General features: G+C 41.4%; 1 protein-coding gene across 10 annotated transcripts in view; it reads left to right on the top strand.

Annotated features, from left to right (window-relative positions):
• Positions 1-21,411, top strand: part of nfic (nuclear factor I/C) — a 100,728-nt gene extending 79,317 nt beyond the window's left edge. For 2 of the 10 annotated variants that reach the window (XM_034530686.1, XM_034530685.1), the window contains exons 12-13: positions 6,177-6,265; positions 8,208-8,516. In XM_034530686.1, the coding sequence (XP_034386577.1) occupies positions 6,177-6,265; positions 8,208-8,339 (221 nt within the window). In that variant the 3' untranslated portion in view covers positions 8,340-8,516. Of the gene's footprint in view, positions 1-5,649; positions 5,800-6,176; positions 8,517-10,740; positions 10,834-11,093; positions 11,137-12,502 lie in introns of those variants that run through there. The other 8 variants (XR_004609374.1, XR_004609375.1, XR_004609376.1 and 5 more) reach the window with 8 other exon arrangements.
• The last annotated feature ends 4,776 nt before the right edge of the window (positions 21,412-26,187 follow it).

Below are 26,187 nucleotides of genomic sequence, written 5' to 3'. Positions count from 1 at the left end.
TGTCTTCATTCTGCCTCTTCTGTGTCTTCATTCTGTTTCTACTGTCCCCTCACCTTTATTCTGCCTCTTCTTTGTCTCTTCTGTCCCCTCACCTTTATTCTGCCTCTACTGTCTCTACTTTCCCCTCACCTTTACTCTCTCTCTACTGTGTCTTCATTCTGCCTCTTCTGTGTCTTTATGCTGCCTCTACTGTGTCTCTACTGTCCCCTCACCTTTATTCTGCCTCTTCGGTGTCTCTGCTGTCCCATCACCTTTATTATGCCTCTACTTGGTCTCTACTGTGCCTTTATTCTGCCTCTACTGTGTATCTACTGTCGCCTCACCTTTATTATGCCTCTACTGTGTCTCTACTTTCCCCTCACATTTATTCTCTCTCTACTGTGTCTTCATTCGGCCTCTTCTGTGTCTTTATGCTGTCTCTACTGCGTCTCTACTGTCCCCTCACCTTTATTATGCCTCTACTGTGTCTGCCTCTACTGTGTCTTTATTTTGTCTCTACTGTCATCTCACCTTTATGCTGTCTCTACTGTGTATTTATTCTGTCTCTACTGTGTCTACTGTCCCCTCACCTTGCCCATTGTCTTGGGTGTCATGGGAGACTTTGTTAGGACTAAATTGCAGCCAAAACACTCTGAACGTTCAGGTAAACATCAGATTGAGCCTGCGTGAATCTACATGTTTCAACAGTAAATGCTCACAGTCAGACAGCATTTTTCTGACTTGTCCGTGTTTTATTAACAACACATCATCACTTCATCATGGCTCTTCAGCCGCTACAGTGCGAGGAAACACTCAAATTAACGCATTATTAACAACAATGCCTGACTCAATCAAAAGATTACCACAGAATTGTTCAAGTAAACTGACTCTACAAAGAGGAACAACTGTATGGTTAAACTTGCTGTTCTTCACTCACCTCCCTCCTAACTGGCACTCATTTGCTCAAATAAAGAAGTGCATAAGCAAATTAAAAACAGATTACTGTCCCTTGAATAAAAAGACCTCACCTCTGCCACAACGGGACAGTTATGATCAGGAACAGTTTTCCATAATGACATCTATAATCAAAGCCTGTTCTCTACAGGTTGGCCATCCCCAACAACTTGCCTCCATCACCTTCCATTGACTCAACGCCCAAACTTTGAGGGACACTCAACACTGGAACGAAAATGCATAGCCTTCAGAGAGAGAACAATAACCAGTGTTTACCAGAGTTCTGATGACACAATCAATCAGTAGAAGAGTGAGACTGCCTGGTACCCCCTTCTCTCCTAATGTACTAGTACTACCTTCTGAAAGACACACACATGGCAACACAAACGTTATGTTTCTGTGTGATTCCAATGGGAACCACATTAATATAAAACGCTATTTCCCAGGCAGAAGGAAGCCGCACCACCCAAGAGGCTATGACAACCTGTCTATTACAAACCTACATTTTAAGGAACATGTCCTAATTGACACTTGACTAAACCCTGCCCACCGCTGCTACCCCATCAAGCTGTCTATCGAGCAACGTTACCATGGAGCCCCCACTTAAAAAGATAAAGATAGAAGCTAAAGTCTAAAAGTGAACCACTACATCACTTGACGAACGAGACGAAAATGAAGGAACAACACTGTCCCTCTAAACCAGCCTGATAATGAAAAACATCTGATACTATTGCACGAGTCTATGGAGCACAGCTGAAGAGTTGTCGGACCCTGGTCAGAGCTGGACTTAGGAAAAGGTCAATGCACACAAGAACAAATTATCTAACTGCACAACAAAGACGAACCTCACGCACTAAGGGGTCTTTCACTCCTGTAGTTTGGTTCATTTGGGGAGATTATACAATGTTGCATTGTTGGGGGGTTGTTTCCTGTTTCCACCCTGTCAAGAAACACATTTGAAAAATAGCAATGACTCTTTCCAGAAATCATGACCCAGTTACTGAAGATAAAATACAGACCTTGTTGTGAGCAGTTTCATGCAAGATCTACATAGCATGTGTTGGCACTTTGAACACCACATGCTGAGTGCCATATAGTCCCATTATAGAAGGCAGACATCTCTATGGCATTGATAGGTAGCAGCACAAGTAAGAGGAACAATGTGTACATTTGATTTTGGGGTGTCTCTTTACAAATGACAAAGCCTTTAGTATTGACAGTATTTACTCAGATTCGCACAGTGGATTGTTCTGCCATCCCATTCACTGTGTCATTTGAGGAAAATATCAGACTTTTACATTACATTACATGTCATTTAGCTGACGCTTTTATCCAAAGCGACTTACAATAAGTGTATTAAACCATGAGTCCAAACTCAGAACAACAAGAATCAAGCAAGTACAGTTTCTTCAATAAAGTTAAACTACAAAGTGCTATCAGTAAGACCTTTTAAGTGCTACTAAAGTGCTACAACGGCACAGACCAGGAGCACTGACTTACAGGTAAACCGGCTGAACTAGAAGACAAACCGTCATTAATTGATGGCCAGATCTGCGCATGATTGGAACTAGTGGTTCGCCTGATTGAGCAGTTTCAACATAGTTGAATCTTGACGGTCAATGGAAATTACAATATTTGAAATGCAGAGGACTGACGTAGAGGCGCCATATACAGCTCTGGTAGTGGCAGCGACCTGTCAATCACAGTAAGCCCGCCCTAAAGCATACCCTGTATTATGGTCTACTCTAAATGAACATCATGTTGTATTGAAGAAGACTTGAAACTAGAGTGTGAGACCATAAACTCATGTTTACAATGTTTACTGAGGGAATAAATCAAGAGAGAAGTAGAGTAATTTTGTCATAGACTTCTATACAATCAGACATCTTTTTGCATCCAGAGGAGTCGCCCCCTGGTGTTCAGTAGAGAGAATGCAATTTTTTAGACACTTCCCTTTGGCTTCACTCGGTAGAACCGGAGGTTGCCACCTGGCTGGATCCCACTCCTCTGCTACAGTTTATCATAAAAGTCCACATTCAGAAGTGACCCGCCCAGACAAAGGCAAACAGTGCATATGCTTATTTTCTCCTGTTGCTTCTCCAGTCCAAAGATGTATGTAGGTTCATCCATTTCATTCCACTTAGAAACTGTAGCTCTTAAAAGAGCCTGCTTGTTCTCTCCTGGAAGAAGAAGCAACATCTCTGTTTATCTCAGCCAGTTCTTGTCTCTGTTCTACAGCGTTTTGTTCCATGAAAAAAACCCACTATTACCAACAGAGAAAGCCCTTTTAAACAATAAACTACCAAGAAGAACTAACCACTCAGCCTACCAACACACCAAAGCCTCAGGAACATAACACAGCACTAATAAGACTCAACACAGTTAAACTAGTTCACCTATTGGAGCACACTGCTCTGCTGTTTGGCTCTGAACTGACAGCACTGTGGCAGATGATTTAAGCAGAATGACTGATCTTACATTAAAATGAACCTCGACAAAGTAGAGACAGCAGCCAAGGCTCTCCCTGCTCCCTTTGTGAGCCTGAAACAGAGACACGTCCTCACCAAATGTGACCACTATAAGAACATTAGGAAAATGTCTTTATTTCTGTATGCATTCAAGAGCCAAATGTTTTCTATTGCTCTCAGATGAAGAAAGATGACTAGTCTTATATTGAGGGACAATACTAAGTCCTGCCTGTCATAAACTGAGAGGCAGTGACTGTAGACTGCATCTTGTTATTGTTGTTGGTTGTTAGATTTCTTTGTTTCCTGTAATATTCCAACAAATATTTGACTTAAATCGATTTGAATTACATTTCACAATTCTTTTGCTTTTTGAGGAGGGGAAAAGAACGCCAGAAGAGGTTGTGGTGAAGAGGGTTTTAGAGAAGGTGGGGGTGAACATAGTGTTACAGGAAGTGAAGTTGAAAAGGGGGTTAAAGGAAGTGGAGGTGAAGAGGTTGTTAGAGGAGGATGAAGATAGTGTTACAGGAGGTGAAGGTGAAGAGGGGGTTAGAGGAGGTGGAGGTGAAGAGGGTTTTAGATGAGGTGGGGATGGAGAGCGGTTTAAGGAGGTGAATATGGTGTTAGAGGTGGAGATTAAAAGGGGGGTAAAGAAGAGGTGAAGAGGTTGTTAGAGGAGGATGAAGATAGTGTTACAGGAGGTGGAGGTGAACAGGTGGTTAGAGGAGGTGGAGGTGAAGCTAGTGTTACAGATGATGGAGGTGGAGATGTAGAGATGTCGTGGTCCATGCCTACTACTAATTGTTCATAATTTCTGTCATATTAATTGAATGTGTTGTAACTCTGTAACGCTGTTCATCTGTACACATGACATCTATTGCTTCTGTCCATCCGGGGAGAGGGATCCTCCTCTGTTGCTCTCATGAAGGTTTCTTCACTTTTTCCCCCTTTTTTTGGGAGTTTTTCCTGATTCGATGTGAGGTCAAAGGTCAGGGATGTCATATGTGTACAGATTGTAAAGCCCTCTGAGGGGAGTTTGTAATTCTGGGCTATACAAAATAAACTGAATTGAATTAGAGGGGGTTGGTAGAGGTGAAGAGGGGGTTAATGGTATATGGACCTGTACTTGTAGAGCGCTTTTCTAGTCTTCCGACCACTCAAAGCACTTTAACACTACATGAAATCATTCACCCAATCATACACTGATGGGAGGAGCTAAGGTCCCACCTGCCCATCAGTAGTAACTAACATTCACACACATTCACACACAAACCGTAGACACAGCTATGGGAGCAATTTTGGGGTTAAGTGTCTTGCCCAAGGACACATCGACATGGGCTAGCGGAGTAACCGCCGATCCTCTGATTGAAGGACGACCCTGCTCACCACTGAGCCACAGTCGCCCCGTGGTGAAGATAGTGTTACAGGAAATGAAGGTGAAGAAAGGGTTAGAAGAGGTGGAGGTGAAGATAGTGTGACGGTGAAGAAAGGGTTAGAAGAGGTGGAGGTGAAGATAGTGTGACAGGCAGTGAAGGTGAAGAAGGGGTTAGAGGAGGTGAAGGTAAAGCTAGTGTTAGAGGAGGCGGAGTTGAAGAGGGTTTTAGAGGAGGTGTAGATGCAGAGGGGGTTAGAAGAAGTGGAGGTGGAGGTGAAGATAGTGGTACAAGAGGTGGAGGCGAAGAGGGGGTTAGAGGAGATGGAAATTAAGAGGGTGTTAGAGGAGGTGGAGGTGAAGAGGGGGTTGGTGGAGGTCAAGAGGTTGTCGGAGGAGGTGGTGGTGGTGAAGAGGGGGCTAATTAGAGGAGGTGGAGGTGGTCTGATGTTAATACTCAGGTAAAATGTGATGAAAAGACTGTGATTCCTAACTGATTCCGCAGAATGAAAGTTAATAACACAAACCACACACAACATACTTTCCATGAACATTTCCATACAAACTTTAAACACACCAATCCATTCAGTAGCTGTTCTGGAGCTTTTGATCGTAGTTTTTGTCAATGAGTGAAAATCATTGATTTTCTAGCAGGTTATGTGAACATGAGACACAGTGTTTACACTGAGGGATGATACACATCCCTGCCTGGTTCCCCTAGTACAGGGTTCAGCGAGTCAAGAAGCTTTCTAGGTTTTTGGTTTGCTTTGCTGAATGCATTGTAATCCGTTTTTTCTATAATCGGTATTATTATAGTATTGGTTGTCCTGCCCCAGCAAAAGTGGTGGTTGCTGCTGTGTTTGTTATTGCTGTCCTTAGTGGGATGTGATACTTGACTTATCACGGTCCAAAGCATCCGGAATCAGCAAACGAGCCCGGGATCCAGAACTCATCCCCAAAGCAGACAACAGAGAAAACAATGGACACACATGACATGATATTCTGCTACGTTCCTGCAGTATAAGTGAGGTAATGTTACCTACATTTTGCCAGTTCCACAATCTGGAATACCTCTCAGGTCAGGTCTAAACATATCAGCTGGATGGAGTTTGACTTCCTGCCTGCTATAGACAGACACTAAAGACAGAGAGGAGCAGGGCAGTGGCTGTCCTACATCAGATCTGCTGCCTCTGTTTGATGTCCCTTGGTACAAAATAAAACCACCATAGAGTGACTTATTTGCCAGCAGTTAGGGTTGGCCAGTTGTATGCTTTTCACTGTTGTAGCTCCTTATTAAAATGGACAGATTTCATTTGAAGTAGGGTACTGCTTCTTGCCATTTAACAAGCAACTTGGCAGTATGAGAGACAGTATGAGACTGATTTTGTTAACGCAAACACCCTCAGCATACTCGGCTCCTGGGACACCCCCTGCCAATCGCACCTCCTTCGTTGGAGTCACCCCTCGAGACCCAGGTGGACTCTACCAAGCCCAGGTTAGTATGGTTCGTTTGACAATGTTAAACTCAATTTAGAAAATATTCAGATCTCCATAATAGTATCTCACCATGCAAATAGTAAAATAGTAGCAGAACATGCTTCTATATGCTGAGGTTTGGATGTATCCGCCTCTGAGACCTCTGCCATTTCTAAAATAGAATAAAGCTCAATAAAAAATGAAAAAACAAATACAGTTTGTTTCGTGGTACTTAAAGCTCAACAAGCCGAGAACGGCCATGCTCACAATTATTTTTTATAATGACGTTATCTCAAGATCATAAGTTGATTAACTTGTGATCTTGAGATAACAAACTTTGTTATCTAGAAATAAGATTAACCAACTCATTGTGGAGAAAACAATATGTCTCCACCTATTACTGCTAGTATTTATCAGAGATCAAGAGTACAATGCAGCATGTATAGATGACTGAGGTCAAGCCATCATTTGCATCTCCATGGTCAAATGGTAAACTAAAGTATAAAAAAACAAGTCTCTATCCATTTTATGAAGCTAGTGGCAGACTTAGCAAAGTTAGCAGAGGGACTAGGTCTAGTTATCAAAATAAGGTGTTCACAAAGGGTGTAAACAAAAGACATATATAAAATAAATGAATAAGATTTAGATCTTGTTATCGTGGGATGTTACACCTGTTCACAGGCCTTCTGAGTTGAGTAAAGATGTCTGGCATTTCACAGTACAACCCACTATCCAATCCAGCCACTTCCAAGTCTGACACAATACAACTCCACCATTTTCTCTTGGCCCAGGGTGTGCCAAAGAATCCTTATTTTTCTCACAGAGAGATTCAGTCCATCCATCAGACACATTGTGCAGAAGAATGCTGAACTCCCTTGGTCTAAGAAGGTGTAGGTTTTCACTGTCATTTGACCTTTCTTTGATTTACCTTAAACTGGTAGGATGGCTAGCGTACAGTCTTGTTCACCGGCCAAAGAACTGTCCACTGCACCCTCAAAGTTGCTCTTTCCTTTCTCCACATATGCTCCCCTTTTCCTTAGAATGTATGTGAAGCATATTAGGGTGTCTTAAACCACATGTTTGGCTGGAGAGACGTTTCCTCCAGTCTCTGCTGATGTACCCAGTACACAAGCAGCCAAAACAAACAAATTATTTTTCAGGAAATCAATCTTCTCATCCTGTGCCCTCTTCTCCAATAGAGCGCACAGCTCCAGCATGTCCACTTTAGCAGTACAGGCCAGTCCTTTCAGATGAGTGTCCTTTAACCTTGTGTTCCGTTCAGGTCTTTCTTTCAACTGCAATAACCATAGTGGCAAAGCTACTTCATTGAGCCCTTGAGAGACGTGGAGGTTTTGCTCTGCTGTCTTCTTTGATTGCCAGTAACTTTGGAGCATCTTGTATGTTTCCAAATACATGATCTGTTGCAATCTTGCAACAGATCCTGTATTTGGAAACATACAATCTAATCTAATCTAACCCACTTGACACTCAATAAAACTCAAATAGTTTGCTATTTGTCCCTGAGCTTGTAGGGACATTTGTTTTTATCACAGTGAGCATATTGGCAGGTGTATTTCATTCCTGCTTTTCATGAAAAGGGGTGTGTCGACCTTACAATGATAAGATACTGGATGAGTATGTGGTAAATAGAATGCAGACAATATTGTGGACACATTTAACGTTGAAGCATGTTTCTTGCTGCTGTGGTTTTATTCATTGATGCTTGTGAACCATGCATGTTTCTATTCTGGTTCATCAGATGGAATTAAATGCATCAGAGATTTGTGCAAGGCAGAGTGATTTAACAAGTGAAGCATTTTTATCATCTCCCATGAACTCCTTCAGAAACAGTATCTGTCCATTTATTCTGTTCACTTCCTTTTTACGTTTTTTATGTATTGCCTCAATTTTGCTTGCAAGAGCTTTTTCAGTTAGAGTGCTTGTCCTTTTCTCCATTTCAGATGTGCCACCCATTGACCCAGTCCTTGATCCATTTATTTGAAACATACAAGGAAATGACCGTCACAGTAGGAATCCAATTTAAATCCAGTAACCTCAACAGCCATAGCATTCGAATGAGGGCCCCATCTTAAAATACGTTGAGTCCACACCACACAACAGTCTGCTTAAAGACTCCAAACACAACATACGTAAGTAAATGCTAGCAGCAGCCAAACCACGCCGAAATGGCAACAACATACCATTTCAAAATGTGTTTTGTTAGACCTTAGTGCTGAAAAAGGACTCATCTCTATACTTGTTTTGTTAGACCTTAGTGCTGATGAAGGACTCATCTCTGTACTTGTTTTGTTAGACCTTAGTGCTGATAAAGGAATCATCTCCATACTTGTTAGACCTTAGTGCTGCGTTCGGCACCATTGACCATGACATCCTATTACAGAGACTAGATTAGCATTAAAGGTACCGCACTAAACTGGTTTGAATCCTATTCATCAGATCGATCTCCATTTGTATTTGTAAATGATGAAGCCTCCATGACCACCAACGTTCCACATGGTTCCGTGCTTGGACCAATTTTATTTACCTTATATATGCTTCCTTTAGGCAATATTATCAGGAAACCAACCAGCTCGCTAAACTTCAAGCATGTCTTACAGACATAAAAACCTGGATGACCTGCAACTTCCTTATGTTAAACTCAGACAAAACTGAAGTTATTTTACTATACCCAGAACACCTCAGACATTAATTATCTGGTGATGTAGTTTCTATAGATGGCATCCAACACCACTGTTTCATGGATTGGAGTTCCATTCATACATTGTCATATTCATGTAATGTGTTTATGTAACTTTGTAAATGCTGTTCATTCTGTACACATGACATCTATAGGAGAGGGATCCTCCTCTGTTGCTCTCCTGAAGGTTTCTTCCCTTTTTTCCCTGTGAAAGGTTATTTTTGGGGAGTTTTTCCTGATCCGATGTGAGGTCCTGGGACAGGGATGTCGTATGTGTACAGATTGTAAAGCCCTCTGAGGCAAATTTGTAATTTGTGATATTGGGCTATACAAAATAAACTGAATTGAATTGAAATTACTCCTTTATTAGCTGCTCTGCACTGGGTCCCTGTAAAATCAAGAATCACATTTAAAAGTATTCTCCTCTTCTACACAGCCTTGATTGGTGATGCACCATCATATCTTAAGGAGATTGTATATTGCCCCACAAGAGAGCTGCGCTCACTAAATGCGGGGGTACTTGTGGTTCCTAGAGTCCTAAAAAGTAGGATGGGAGCAAGAGCCTTCAGTTATCAAGCTCCTCTTTTATGGAACCAGTTTCCACTTTCAGTCCGCAGACCACATTTAGGAGTAGACTTAAGACTTTCCTCAGCGCTTATAGTTAGGGCTGGCTCAGGTTTGCCCTGGTCCAGCCCTTAGATATGCTGTTCTAGGCCTATAGGCTGCTGGGGGACGTTTTAGGATACACTGAGCTTCTCTCTCCTCTTCTCTTTCTCCTTATGGACAAATACACGTCTCTTCATTGCACATTACTAACTCTACTTCTTCCCCGGAGTCTTTGTGCCTTCTCGCCTCACAGGGTCCATTGGACCTGGCTGTGTCTGGAGCCGGTCCTGGTTTTTGGGCCCTGCCTCCTGCCTCCTTGACCCTGCTTCCTGCATCCTGCTCCTGGCCTGGGCCTGGTCTCCTTCCTCATTGGCCCTGCCTCCTTTGTGTCTCCTGCCTCAAGGGCCTGGCCTCATGCCTCATTGGCCCCGCCTCCTTTGCGATCCCTCATGTATAATGGTTCGGACTCCTGCCATGTCCCTGCTAATGTTCCTCCTCTCTACCTCCTTCTGTTCCATGGATCGTGGAAATCTGGTCTACTACTTATTATTCCTAATTTCTGTCATATTCATTGAATGTGTTGTAACTCTGTAACGCTGTTCATTCTGTACACATGACATCTATTGCTTCTGTCCATCCGGGGAGATGGATTCTCCTCTGTTGCTCTCCTGAAGGTTTCTTCCCTTTTTTCCCCTGAAAGGGTTTTTTCAGTTTTTTGGGGAGTTTTTCCTGATCCGATGTGAGGTCCTGGGACAGGGGTGTCGTATGTGTACAGATTGTAAAGCCAGCTGAGGCAAATTTGTGTTTTTGGGCTATACAAAATAAACTGAATTGAATTGAATTGAATTAAAGGTACAATTCACCCATATCCTCGAGCTTAATACAGTAGTGATAGGTCGACCAATTCTTTCATATCATAAGTTCCTTTGAGTTGATACAATTCTAAAAAGTGAAGTGCCTTAAACTTGTATTATCGCCAGCAGTTTCTCCATGACACTCCGTTATAGTACATACACAATCCCCTTTGTTGGTTTGAGGGGTTTGGAGTAAATCAGCTCTCGGAGCTCACAGGTCAATGCCAAGTCGTTTCCTCTTCGCTCAACAAACCTTGCAGTCGTTTACTTCATCATCAAAGGATGCCGCACAGTGGACAATCTTTCATAGGTTTCTTTTCACCTCTTGTCTTGCAGTTTGAGGCGATACTATGTCACTGAAAATAAAAAACTCAAATGTGCATCACATCCTGCAGGTGGCTCATCACGATTCACAGAGCCCCGCCCTCAGTAAACTGTCCATGGATAAATCAATAAAAAGAAAATAGAGAGTTTAATTATGCGTGGACATATTCATTTGCTTTCACTGCCAACAATGTTGGCTGACCTGTGTTACTGATACGTGGCAAGAAATGATCAAACAACAAAATAAGGTCATGTTGAAAGACTCTTCCAGAACAAGCACACAGCATTTTATGAAAAGTATCAAGCTGCAGAGTGAAGATTTCTCAACTGCTGCAGCAAACTGATCAAAGTAAATCTACTTTCAGGAACTGGATCAAGTCTCCAAACTCAACGACTGCTGCTGGTTCTGTGAGATATTAAACCTTTCATAACTCCTCCATCCTCTGTGCTCTAGTCTAAAACTCCACGTAATGAGGACGCTCTGTGAAAAAGCAAAAGTAATGTGTTTCAAAATGAAACGTAGTCGTGTGGACATGGAGTTATTTTATTTAAATAAGTTATTGCAATAAACCATCCTTAGCATTTAGGTCTGGTGGGCTGCTGTGAAGCAACTGGGGGTTCAGTGTCCCGCTAAAGGATACTTCAACATGTGAACTGTGCTCTTCATAAGAGTTGGACATTGTCAAGAATTGGCTTTATTCTTGTTTTATAATTTCATAAATACAACAAACTATAGTTTTTGCATATGATATGACTGTATATAAAACTTTATATGCTGTGATATCAAATAGCTTATGTGAAAAATAGGGCAAAATGTCTCTTTGGAAAGGAAAGGCTGCCGACCCTGGGTTAGCCAAATGGCTACCTCCACTACATTTGCTCAGCTAAATCTAGTCTCAAGTAACCTGGTGTTTTGAAGGGTTCGTTGAGGCCAGGTGCTACGACGGAGTCCCTATTGAAGCACCCCAAAACGCATTTGGCTACGCGGACGAGCTACATGAAGTTTAAACCTTGCATATCAATCATATTTTTCTTTATTCAATCTATATAAAGCTTCTATTTGATGGTGTAGTCCTTACTAATTACATTGATTTTGCTTTTGATTAGTGAAATATGTTCAAATGAATGGGAGAGGGAATTATATTTCAAATAACAGCTTGTAAAATCAAACAGTACAAAGCAGCTTCACCATGTACCATTGGACAGTTTGGGGAATGCTAGCAGTGATTTGCAGGTTCATGTCCCACTTAGATGGGTCCAAAGGTCTTGGTGGTACTCTGTTTCAGACTGGAGGATTTCCATTTGCCTAGTGAGCGTTGACACAGCCTGTCGCTGGTCTCCAGAGCTGCACATCAGCTGCCAGTGGAGGTTTCACTGTTCCATCTCTTCTTCTGTGTGTGATGGCTCTCAAACTTGACTAACAGTTGACAGCGTGAGCAGCAATAGACCATGGATCCTCTCTGAGGGGGGTTATAACCTCTCACTGCTACTGATTGAACATAATCAAGAAAGTTTTATGTTCTTTTAAAATGTTCCACAAAGTGGTTCAGCACTAATCAGTTAAATAGGATATATATTTGTATTATCAATAGCTTCACAGTCTGTAAGAAGTTATCAAAGATGTAAAAGCATCATTTGATGCTTTTTCTTTGGTTCACAAATAATAATGACACTCAATAATTGACAGTGTGTTGATTACCAATGTTACCTGTGTGTGAAGAAATGCAGGCGGAAGTGAAACATTTCTAATCGTGTGTCTTTGTATCTGTTCCAGTCTTGGTATCTGGGCAACTGAGTGAACTGTGGAGGAAAGCTGATTGTCAAAGCAGCACCGTCCTGGGGGAAAGGAAGCGATGCTGTCATGACATTACCAGAGGAAAAATATATTCATCTTTGTAGAAGTATAACATGTGGTCATACATATATATAAATATACAGTGTAATATATTTGTATATCTGTATGTACCCAGAAGAGACAGATTGGATGGAAGAAGGATGCTGCTCTTACTCAGCCATGTTGCAGACACAGTTAACTATGCCATGGGACACTAAATAGTTCTCACAAATGGCCACTGGTGTTGATTTTCAGTGGTTAGTGGACATGAACTCAGACCATAACTAGGCCTCAACACACCAGATCCCAAGAAACCTGCATCCCAATTGTGTTCCTAGGATGAGGCTGTGTCCCTGGAATGGATGTCAGCCTTCAACCCCCTACCCTGGGTCTCTGCTGTAGATCCAGTGCAAGGCCTCCTCCCTGGGACAGACCTCATACCCCCTTAACACCCAGAATGCCCATCTCCGCTGCAGGTGCTGCTTATAATGTATATGCAAATAAGCCTCAATTTTTTCTGAACCCACTAGAAAGAGAGATCTTGTTGTATGTAATGTTTCTTTGTACTTTTTAATGTGTTATAGATACAACGGAAGACCATTTTGAGTTGAAACTGAGCATTTTCTGTCTCTCCCCACCCAACGACAGAGGCTTTGTCTTTTTTATTGACAATCATTATGTTGCTTTGCTAAGCTCATGTGTTTAAGACTGTTTGAATATGCTTGTGTATCATAAAACAAGTAACAGTGGTATAGAAGAGCTATATTCATGCCTCCTCAAACACAACACACAGTGCTACAGTTGAACACCAGTGGTACCGGAACCAGGAGAGGCCGTGGTTAGCTCCTTTAGATGCTCATCATGACAGTATTGCTTGGAGGAGACATGCACCGGCCTCTGAAACCTGGACCATGTGGCAGCAGTAGACTGGCTGCTGATCCCAATGTGTTTGAAACTGTAGCATTGTGTGTGGGCGTGTGTGTCAGATTGTGAGTATGGTTCCTATATTTACACCCTCATCCCTGCTGTGTTTTGAGATGGTTTGTGTCTCAGAGAGCACAGTGTCGGGTTTGTCCCATGAGATCAGAAAGAAATACAGCAGGCATTGCACTAGGATTAAGTCCATGATGGTTCTCTTGTAGATGTGATGCGTATGGTTCTGACTGACTTGGAGTTACTTGTTCAGCTTCAGCATGTTCTGGTCTGCAGCAGTAGGTTTGTGTTGGGATTCAGATGAACTGAAGGACAGTGTGGTGGTTGGTTCCCATTCCAACCTTGATGGTTTACCACAGGCAGCAAGCAACAAGTCAAGTATTTCAAATCACAACCTAGACACATGATTTGGATAATGACAGTGCTTTAATGAGGCAAAGCAATATTCTAGCTTTTGAAAGATTCATTCAGTCAATAATCTTTTGAAAGACATTTATTCGCTTAAAATCGTACATGCTGCATTTTAACTTAGAGTTTGAATCCTCTAAGTAACAAAGAGAGAGAGAGATGTCTGTGCAGTCGACAGCAACAACTGTGTGTAAATATAAAAGCAGAATCAAAGGATAAAATCTAACATTATTGATATTTGGCTGTAAAAGTCAATGCATACACCCTGGCCTTTCGCCATTTTGTACACCATCTCTTTGGAGATGAAAAAACTGAATATACATTTTTATATTATGTGCCATATTTTAATCTCCAAGGCTTTGCAACTATAAAGCAGTTCATTTTAATCAATTTGCAATATTCACATGAATTCGACCTCTAGTGTTTTTGCGGTCCGAAGACATTATCAGGTGTCCTCCATTTGCCTCACAAGATGAAATGTCTTCCGAGGGCCAAACCAAAGTTGAAATGCAATAATTCCTACTGAAGTCTGAGCAGTGGATCTGATGTACAGTCAGAGAAGAGTAGAGGGGTGTACTATCAGTGGAAATATTGGATTCATACAACAGTTTCACTCAAGGGAAATAATTCATCTTTCCAGGTGGAAGGCAGACATCTGTGGAAGCTGCAACCCGCTGTAGTAAAAGATAACTGCCCCCTAAGGTTCAAATGGAACCAGCTGCACACAGCATGTAGCAACCAGAGAGGGGCTGTGGGAATCACCAGAAACACCCTTTGCTTTTTAAATGTTACTGTCAAACTGTGTGATTGTTTTTTCCACTTACACAAAAGGATCTCCACGTGATTGTGTGCTGCCTAGGACCTGAGTAATTCTGCTGACTCGACATGCACTCGGGCCGTGTCTACAGTGTGGTGTCTTTTCTTTCCCAGGGGAAGTGTCAGAGTCTGCGAGGGCTTCAGAGTTTACACTGAAGCTGCTGATGTGAGCTGTTTGGTAGGGCCAGGTTTAAGGTTTGGTTAAGGTTGGCTTAAAGCTGATGTATACTGCATGGTGATGCCCTAATGAATGCATGACTCCAACTAATGATCTCTATCCCACTCTTACTCCTCCTCCCCTTCCTCCTTCTTTTCTCTGTGTTACATCTGAAGACAATGGATTGAAGGGCTGTCTATGTCTTTAGATTTTGATATAGCGCCATTATTAAACTTCTATTTTGCACGATATTTCATGTAATACATTATGTGCCTTGCCTTTAGTTAAATAACAATAGTGATGTACTTTTCATGATACAGCTGGTAGCACTTAGAAAACAATAAGGAATCTAACATATGCTGGGGAAAGATAAGTCAGACATTTAGGGAATTCCACATGTTTGCTGTCATACTCAGAGTTTCATGAGAAAGATGATATCTCGGTCATTCCAGCGTCCAGCAGCCCACACACAGCAGGCATCCCAACCCTGGCCCCTATTATCTCAGCTTAAGGTTCATTCACTGCATTCGGCCTCATCTCACAGATGAGTCGGCTCTGGTGGCATTCAGGGACGGAACTTTGCTCTGCTGAAAACAAGAGGTCACATACAGGGGAGATCTAAACCCATATCCGGGTTCCAGGAAGGCATCAGTGGTTAGGCTCTGCCTTCCAGATACTGTATCACATGACGAGGTTCTATACCTTTATCATGGGACAAGTGAACCCTCCCCATGACAGCTGAGCAAACTCTGTTACCAAGGTCAGGAGTGACCTGGACACATAGATGTGTCATCAGCTTAGTAACATTAGAAAAGAACGCTAGCACCCAAAATCATGGACTGTTTCTTTAAGAGGTGATTTTTTTTTTTAATGACAATTATCCCGCCATAACAATGATTGTTGTTCTCATAGAGCTGATGTGGTTTAGTAGCTCAGCTGTTTCAAAGTTAACATGATGGCTCATAGGTGTGTGGGGACATCTAGAGTGAACTGGATGTGTATTGTTGCTAATTGGGGATGCCAGTGTGTTGTGAATTAAACACTATCGCGGAGTATAGTTTGGCTACCTTGTATCTCAAAATAGCACTTTGCAAAAGCAAAAACGTTGGTTCTGAAAGGGAAGTCGGTGGTTAAGTATTAACTAATTGTTCTAATCCAGTTTTAATATTAAGTATTAAACACACTGATAGTATTCATTGCAGAGAAAAGTCAATATAAAGTTTTTTTGTTATTTGGCCACAAGAACACCGTCCATTAGCCGGCATGACTTTAACCACAAGTTACTTCAAACACAATATATATGTCTATTATATGCATGCACTTAACATTATTACTGTGTGTGAGTTTGAGTATGTGTGTGTGTGTGTGTGTGTGTGTGTGTGTGCGTGTGCGTGTGATGGTGGCCAAGTCACAGCAAGGTGCAATGAAATGTGTAACATTGTGGGTGGGCTTCTTGTAAAGGTGAGCCATGTCAGGGATGATGAATGCTTGTAGTGGGAAAGAGACACATTTGGAAGATTGATAGGTGATGGACCTCAACGTTATGCTGATAAGCAATTGGGGCTTTGATTGGGAGGAGTACAACTGGACCCTACCAGACCTGGCTGACTCAGGTCCTGAGTCAGGTTTTGGATTTCCGTGGACCTGCAAATACCTCTTATGAGGAGTTCTGTGATATTTGATAAGCCAAAATCAAAAGTGCTTTGTAAATGACCACATTAAGGAGCTATCCCTACAGATGTACACCTGACACTAATGTTTGTCTTTTCAAAGTTCAATTCTCAAATCTTTGCACTCCCTATTTCTATCAAAGTAAAGTCCTAAATAATATAACTATTGTGATACATCCAAGACTGTAACCAGCAACACCAGGTATGGATCATGTGGCTGCCACAAACAGCAGGATCAATACATTTAACGGGATGGACACAATCATAAAAGGCTGCACAATTCAACACAATCAAGCTCAACATTGCCATGCATTTAAAACACCTTTCTGGGAACAAGTGCAACAGTGATGTATATTGTAAGGCTGCTGTTGCGGTTGCTTTGTGGGTGATGGCCACGAATACTGGGCACATTGTACTTTAAGAATCTCAACACTGCTTCATTGTGTCTTGCAGAAGCTTTGCTTGTAGCTAAGAAGATACATTGATTTCATTTCTAACCCTGGACTTGTAGAGATGATGTTTGTATTGTTCCTGGCTGTCAGGAGAGGTGTTGAAGCAGGTATGAAGTGTGAAGCCTCCTCACTTTGATTCTACTATCACTGATAACAGTCAATGCACAAGGAAAGTGAAGTGTTTCCTACATGACAGCATGAAAACAAATCCACAGTGCAGTGGGATGTCTCTTCATTCCATTCTACAAAATGTACTGAATAGAGACATTTGATTATTATAAATGAAAGACATACAGTAAGCCCAGGCCTCTACAGTTTACCAAGCACACTCTGACAAGGTAAAGTAGCCTGCAGCTCTCAGTTGTGTTGCAGTTGTGCAATAGTCCAATGTAAGAATTAATATGGATCAACTTCAGTGTGTTCAGGACACCTCAAGTCAAAAGTGTGCTGAGATGAGAATGTGTTCCTCACAACACTGAACGTGGAAAGGAAATAATGTGCTCTCTTGGGTCAAAGAACATCACACCATCCCTTTCTCTGCTCTAGTCAAATATACTAGCATGCAAACAGCATGGACAGAGAATGACAGTGCCTATCATTTCACTGCTAGTTTGCTCTTATTAAAGATGAGTGCTTTGCCGTATGTGTTGTGTTCAAACACAACGTGGTCGTGTGACACACTTCAGCCCTGGGGTTGGTGCTCATCACCTGGCCACTGGTCCTGAGGTAACAAGCCATAAACAACCCAAAGAGTTGAAGAACATCTAGAGACCAGGATTCATGTTGCATGGTTCTTCACATGTCAGAGTTGGAAAAGCTTTATTCCCTTGTATTGTGCTTTCAATGTCACAGCTGTTGTTAATGCTATTACAGTGTATTTTCCTACTATGACAATACAAACTATCTATTTGAAAAAGGGCTGCTGCTGACATGAAAAGGATCATTACATTATTATTACACACACAATAGTAATTGTATAATACATTGTTGCATCATACTAATTTGTTACTTGGAATGTATTTTAAGATTATTTTTTGGGACAGAGACAGGAAGTGGCTAACGAGAGATGGGGAAGTATATGCAGCAAACGGTCCTTCAAGCAAGGCCGGCTCGCTGCTCGGGCATTTGTGCATTTCTTATATTCAAGGTTGCAGTTGGCAGCCAAAGCATTAGACTAAAGAGATGCTAAGCTTTAGGGGAAGTAGGGCAATGGTGCTTAGTATTGGTCAGTTATATTCAAAACACATTTATATCAATAGTTCATTCTAAATATCATATTAACTAGTAAACAATATGGGTGTGCCAAATAACAACTCAGTATAATGCACAATATAACACAAAAAGAGACTCCTAGAGGCGATCGCACACTCAAAATCGGGTCAGGGGCATAACGTGGGCTCCAATGGCCCCTCCCCCACTTCCTACCCCGCTACTTTTGGCCTTCACACACATCTTTGAACCTGGCCTTCATTTTGTTCTGAATATAACACCTGTAATGTTTTGTGACTCAAGAGGCGACCTCCTCTCAGGTAGTCCTGTTACAGGAGGTGTCACCTGGCAAAATGCTCTAGACCTCCTCTCAGGTAGTCCTGCTACAGGAGGTGTCACCTGGCAAAATGCTCTAGACCTCCTCTCAGGTAGTCCTGCTACAGGAGGTGTCACCTGGCAAAATGCTCTAGACCTCCTCTCAGGTAGTCCTGCTACAGGAGGTGTCACCTGGCAAAATGCTCTAGACCTCCTCTCAGGTAGTCCTGCTACAGGAGGTGTCACCTGGCAAAGTGCTCTAGACCCCCTCCCAGGTAGTCCTGCTACAGGAGGTGTCACCTGGCAAAGTGCTCTAGACCTCCTCTCAGGAGGTCTTGCTACAGGAGGTGTCACCTGGACCACACTTTGCCATGATGACACACACAAAGACTCACAAGGTTTAGCAATACTATCATTGGCGTTGCAGCTTGTAATTATGCATATAAACATGCAGTGTGTAGTTAGTTATTATTTACTATTTAGCCTTTCATTTAGCAACAGTTAGTTAACTAAGCATCTGTCGGATCAAACTATTAGATACTGGTTCATTATTATCTTCTTTACAATCCTTGATTTATTCAGGAGCTATTAGTTAACTATGCATTCATTAGCACTTTCTCATTTCATCCTTACTGGTTGAGTACCTTACAGTTTATTGTTACTACCACACCTTTATGGAGCCAGTGTGTTTCATGCAGTTGTCAGTATCCCCAGTGTTAATAACGTAACCACTGGATCCACCTGATAGTGTGTTAAACTTGGTTGAAGCTGCTAAGATGACATGATTGTAGTTTTTGCCCTGATGGCAGGTTACGAAATATGCACTCTAGGAATTCAAAGATCTTTTAAATTGTTAGCTAATTGGGGATTAACATGTTCCCTCTAGATTTTTCTCTACTCTATAATACAAACCAAGTGCTGTTCTGACCGCTGTTAGCAGAGAATAACTAGAGCATGTTTCTGTACAACTCCTGTTAAGATGCATCATATAAACATCACAACTGTATAATCATTGTGATTTGCTGGTTACGGTTGGTGTTGTAAGTGTAACTGTAAGTGTAACAGAACTGCAAAGGGTGATTCCTACTTGTGAGCTCAGCAGCTGCAGGTGATCTGTAGCTGAATGATATGTAAGGACAACGGGCGTCTACACAATTGCATTTTGTGGGATTGGGGCATGTTTTCATAGAGGGCTCTTTTCTATCACTTAATAATGTATTCAACAGTCTACTCTACTGCTGATGTTGCCTGACAACCTAGTAACTCCAATATATATTTCTTTTTGATATTTCTAATTGAATTGTATTTTTTTATTGGCCCTTCAAACCCCTTTCTGTAATTCAGACTTACAACAGTTGGAAAACCTCTCTTTAGTTACTGAAAATCTGATTTTGTAGTGCTACAAGTTTCCTGTGATAGTGATGCCATATTGATTCCTTTCTGTATCTGCAGGTACATTACTTTTGCACACTGTATACTCCATGTGCTGAAGACAGTTTGTTATGAACGAAACAGTTGTTTCTCAGAGAACATTTTAATGCAGTCTCATATTTCTCATAATTTTTCCAGATATTATAGTAAAGGACTGCTTTGCTTGCTTCCAGATATATATCCCTTACATCAGAACATAGGCATTAACAGATTTCATAAGTTATTGCATGAACATGAGTCCAGGACCACAGTCCTTTCACATGAACTGTACATCAGGGTAATATTTTGTTTTTTCCTATGGAATACCAACACAAAATCTTTGGTAATCAATACCTCAAAAAAATAGACACCGGTGAAGTTTATTATTTTATATATTGGAACCTCAGAGTGCATTATCATACCATGGACACTTCCCAAAGAACAAGTAAAAAAGGACTATGCCACAACTTTCTTTTCTAACTTGAATAATTAATTGACACCTGACAGACAATACACAGTAATACATGACTTGGTATCCCAATATAAGAAAATGATAGATGGGGAAGAGGTTATGTGTGCTTCTTAAGTTCCAGATTGGTAGAGGGGCTGCTGCTCTGGGCTGGATGTAGTTTTTAGCAGTTTTGACAACAGCTTTAAGTACTTTTTCCTGTGGATGTATTCAGGTGGAGCCAATGTCAATAATCAACTTTTATTTGCATGAAGTAAACTGTTCTTAGACTGCATTTGGACAGGGAAAGGAAATGTTTAACACTGTGGCATCACTATGTCTTCTCACCGATATCTAAATTAAAATCATGAGGTGTTTCTCAAAGTCAAGGCTCCAAATCGGTGGACAGGAAATGTGTGTGTTTCAGGAGGATACAGACATGCATGCTTGAAAAGCCTCTGAGCAAAGTGTAGTGACAAAACTATTTAAATAATGCTGAAATAACAAACATTGAGAAAATAAAAACATTTTTGAGTGTATTTTCTGCGCAGATAAGGTTAAATCATCATACAGATTGCAATGCAGAACCTAGTATATTGAGTGTGTGCTGCTTATAAAGAGCAGCACACACATCAGTTGCTTCCTCCTATGGAAGCTATAGCTGATTCTACATTGAGTTCCTCTTCTCTAATCACATATGGTCTTGTTATTGAGTCCAAAACACAAGTAAAAGTCGTGAAAGTCACAGTGGAAAATGACCATCTCAGAAGAGCTCTATTCTCTGAAGTGTTTTAGCAATTACAAGGATCATTCCTTGACTTTGAGAAACACCCATGGACTGACAACTGTCTACTCAAGGTTAGACTTTCTGTACCTGTTTGAATGTCTAATAGTTTGAGTGACAGCTGTCTGAACCAGTGTTTCTGATGTTATTCTGCTGTGGGGGATATTAACATCTTTGATAATATGTCATTATAACCATATTTAACCATTTACCTATGCAAAAAAATATACCATTAATAAACAAGATATACCACAACTCAGCCGACAGATCTCCTGTTTGTTCATATCTGCTTGTCTAATGATGACTGGAGTCTTGCCTGCACAGAAAACAGCCCTGCAAGAGGATGCTTTGGTGTTGACGTGTTGTTCCAGGTACAAGTAAGAAATTAAATATAATCCAGCGAGGCCGGTTTGAGGGTTTATCAACAGCAGGTTATAATATAATGACAGGATATTACAACCCGTTAAAGTAAATTGAGAACGAGTAGAAATAAAATGTGCCATTACACAGTAATCTACCTGAAATATATGCTTGTATTTATTTGATAGGCCAACGCAGGGCCTTGCCCGTTGATGTCACATTGTACTTTGGCAGCTCGACATTTTTTGCCAGTTGACCCTTCATGCCTGCCTTTTGTGTTGAAATGCCAGCTGACCCCACCAAGCAGGGTTCAGTCTAATTAGTTTGTGGGCTGTGTTTTTGCTACAAAAAGATAAGGCAGCCTTACTCTCAGACAAATTCATCTGGGATTTGGGAAACCTGGTCAAGGTACATGATGCATGCATTCATGAACAGGTTTCTGTGAATACAATAGCAGGCTATGGCATTAAACTCAAAATCAAACCAGTTTGACCAACCATGTAGACTAAGCAGATATAATGTAAATATAAGGCCTGGTCAAGCAGCTTCAAGGGTTAACAAATGGAGTCACCGTTCAAAGGCTCAATGGAGCCTGGAACTTATCAGTGTGTTGAATATTCCAACATGATGGCATGGCGCACATGACATATGTGTAACGGGCTATGCACAAACCCAAATACAGCACACTGGAGAGTAGGAACTTATCTAGGAACTTATCTTGTTATGGCAACGGGGACGCTGGCGATCTTAACGCCGCACCATCTGGGACTGTTTTGTTGTTTTATTCTACCTTATTTACAATTTAACATTAATTTTAATTATGTGTTGTTTTATTTAACAGTGTAGCCATTCTTCTCTTTTTTAATTCTTCTGCAACTGCTTCGTTTTGGATTATTTTTTGCTTGCTGTTGCACCTGCTCTCCACCGCTGCCGTCTGGACAACCTGGACAACTAACGTTAGCTGGCTAGCCGACAGTCTCTCGCTGACCGGCGGCTGCCAACGAGCCGGCCAACTCCCTGCTGGATGCTCCTGTCCATGCTCCATGCTGCTGCTCTGGGGAGGGTTGCCTGGGCGTCTCTCAACTGTGCTGGTAGTCGGTCTAACTTTTTAACACCATGTCTGCTAGAAAATTTTCAGAGCGTTTTACTGCTGCTTCTTTAACTGCTTTTAATTCACATTCTGATACAGAGGAGCTGGTCTCTCTTTTTAATCACACCTGTCAGACTGTCCTGCACTCTGTTGCCCCCTACAAGGTCAACAAGTTAAACAGAACACCACAGCTCTGGATAAATGAATCCACCAGAGAACTTAAGAGAGACTGGAAAGAGGCAATGAATAACTATCAAAAGGCAGTTTAAAGAATCAAGAACCTCCTTCTTCTCCAATTTAATTCTAGACAATCATTCAAACCCCAGAGTCTTATTCAAGGTCATAGACACGGTCATAAACCCCTCCCACTGTCATTTTATTGATGCCTCACAAGAGATGTGTGAGAAGTTTTTTAATTAGTTTAATAATAAGGTAAATGAAATAAGACAACAAGTAATTTTCATCCTTTTTATCCCAACTTATATCACACATGAAATCAGCCACATGCAGCCTTGATTTTATTCCTACTAAATTTCTCAAAGAGGTTATTGGCACTGTAGGGCCCAGTATTTTATTAATTATAAATAGCTCCTTAGCAAGTGGTACTTTCCCATCGATTTTAAACATGCAATCGTACAACCTCTTTTATAGAAACCTAAGCTTGATCCTTCTGTTGTTTCCAATTTTAGGCCAATTTCAAAACTTCCATTTTTATCAAAGGTTTTAGAAAAAGTGGTTTCAACACAACTCCTAGAGTTTATGAATCATAATAACATATTTGAGAAACTTCAGTCAGGTTTTACAGCACTTCATAGCACAGAAACTGCCCTCCTCTAGGTAACTAATGACCTCCTTTTAGCAGCAGACAGGGGGGAGAGTGCAGTTTGAATTCTTTTAGACCTTAGTGCAGCTTTTGATACTGTAGATCACGCCATTTTAATCGATTGCCTCAAAACCTGGGTTGGCATCAAGGACACTGCACTTGGCTGGTTTTATTCTTACCTTTTAGAAAGATCGTACTCTGTCACCATAGTTAATCACTCGTCTCCCACGACTCACATTACCTGTGGTGTACCACAAGGTTCAATTTTAGGTCCACTTTTATTTTCTATCTACATGCTTCCACTCGGCCAAATACTCCAGTGACATAACGTATCTTTTCATTGCTATGCAGACGACACACAGATATACCCTCCGCTGAGACCTGGTGACCCAGAGAGCCTGGCTGCTGTCATAGATTGTCTCTCTGATGTTAACTGCTGGATGGCACACAATTTCCTTCAGTTCAATAACTCCAAATCAGAAGTCATATTATTCAGTTCCCCAAACAATAACACCAGTCTCCTCAAGAGTCAACTGGGTCCCCTGTCTGCTTATTTAAAACCAGAAATGTGGGTGCAATGTTTGACTCTCAATTCAATTTTGAATCACAGATCAAAAGAATTGTCCAGTCCTGCTTCTTTCAATTAAGAATAATCTCAAAAATCAAACCCATATTGTCACGCTCAGACCTGGAAAAAGTAATTTGTGCACTCATTTTCTCCCGACTCGACCACTGCAACTCCCTCCTTTCCGGCGGAAATCAAAAATCCATCTCCCGCCTCCAACTAGTCCAGAATGCAGCAGCTAGGCTTCTGACTGGTTCTAACAGACGGCATCACATTACTCCAGTCCTGGACTTTCTCCACTGGCTCCCTGTTCGTTTAGGAATTGATTTTAAGATTTTGCTGATCACTTTTAAAGCACGCCTGGGTCTGGCCCCAAGCTACATTGTTGAAATGTTAGCCCCATATGAGCCAGCTCGCATCCTTAGATCCTCCTAAGATCCTCCCAAAGCCTTGATTTTGGGATAGCCCTTCTGGCCATCCCAAAGTCAAGGCTTAAATCAAAGGGTGACCGTGCTTTTGCCATTAGAACCCCTCGACTTTGGAAAGACCTACCTGAGGGGATAAGGCTTGCAGAATCAGTAACTTCTTTTAAATCACTTCTTAAAACCCATTTTTATAGAACTGATTTTAAGTGATGTTGTACTTCTATGCAGTTCTTTGGTTCCCCTATTTTAGTTTGTCTGTTCTGCTTTATTTTGTATTTTTCTATTCCTTTATTGTGTTCATTGCCTATAGGGCATGGTCTCCTTTGCCTCCTGTATTTCTGAAATGTTTACTTGTATTGGCGTTATGTTTTGCCTTGCTTCTATGTAGAGCACTTTGTAAACCCTGTTTTTAAAGGTGCTATATAAATAAAGTTATTATTATTATGCTTGTGACTTTTTCAGCAGGTACCAGAGCAAACGGGTAAGAAGAAACACTGTTCGGTAAAACTCTTTGGGCTCGGACTAGGTGAGCCAAATTGGGACACAGGTAAGTAAGGTGGTGGCAAAGTCACACAAAAGTTTCTAGAAGGACAACAGTACCATGAAAGAGCAGACAGGAGATGTGGTCGAAGCAGCAGTGGGTCCAGAACCAGGCAAGTGTTCAGTAAGTGCTCAGGAGTATTGCATGGAGATGGCCAGGTACAATCTGGTGGTTCGCCATGGAGCAGACTCTGACCACATGAGCTTACATGAAAACAATGGAAGTGAGTGTAAACGCATGTCACACACTGCTGATGTGTGTTGTCGATCAAGTTTCTTTGTTGCTGGTTTTATAAGGACCTTAATTGGCCCGAAAATGAAAACTATTGGAATAAAGTGGCTGTAAAATCATTGCGATCCATGTGTCGACCGGCTGATCACCCCCTTCAGACTGATACGGTAATCAATCTGAATGGGTCAACGCCCTCATTCCAGACCCTTCTCCTGACCATAGACTGTATTATATATACTTATATATAAGAAGAGGACGTAATTGTCTTGACGGCACCCTTTGGGTTGTGGACAGAGACATTTTTACTTTTCAATCAAGACCATAAACTGGTGCAGACTGTGGCTCAGTGAAAGAGTGGGTCGTCCTTTAATCAGAATATCGGGTGTTCGATTGCCAGCATCACTAGTCCATGTTGATGTGTCCTTGGGCAAGACACCCCTGTGCCTTCAGAGTGGGAATGGGTGAATGACATGTAGTGTAAAAACGCTTTGAGACAAAAAAAGCGCTCTATACAAGTACAAGTCTATTTACCATAAACTCCATTACATGAGGTAATAAATCAAGTAAGAAGTAGGGTCATTTTCTTATAGACTTCTATATACAATCACAATTCTTTTGTGCAACCGGGAGTGATGGCCAGTAGAGAGGTTTAAGGCACTTTTAGATTGGCTTCACACACAGAACCAGAGGTTGCCAATTGCTCCTGACCAGGGTTGGATGCAGGTCAGTTGCTGAATTACAGTAGTCTAGCCGGGATGATATAAAAGCCTGAATGATCACCTCTAGCTCAGAATCTGACACAATTGTGTCACATCAAGAAATGTCTTTAGATTAAACCTGAGACTAATAGCCAATAATTGAGCGTTAAGTATTACAACTCGTTAAATTACAATTTAACGCTCAATGGTTTGATGGTTCAAAGTAAAAAAGTATTTACTTTGATTTAGATAGAAAGCCATTACACATTAAATAACACAATATAAAGGAA

The sequence above is a fragment of the Cyclopterus lumpus genome, chromosome 4, assembly GCF_009769545.1.
Source record: "Cyclopterus lumpus isolate fCycLum1 chromosome 4, fCycLum1.pri, whole genome shotgun sequence".
Lineage (NCBI taxonomy): Eukaryota > Metazoa > Chordata > Actinopteri > Perciformes > Cyclopteridae > Cyclopterus > Cyclopterus lumpus.
The sequence above is the reverse complement of the archived record's forward strand: the minus strand, read 5'-3'. Positions and strand labels throughout refer to the sequence as shown.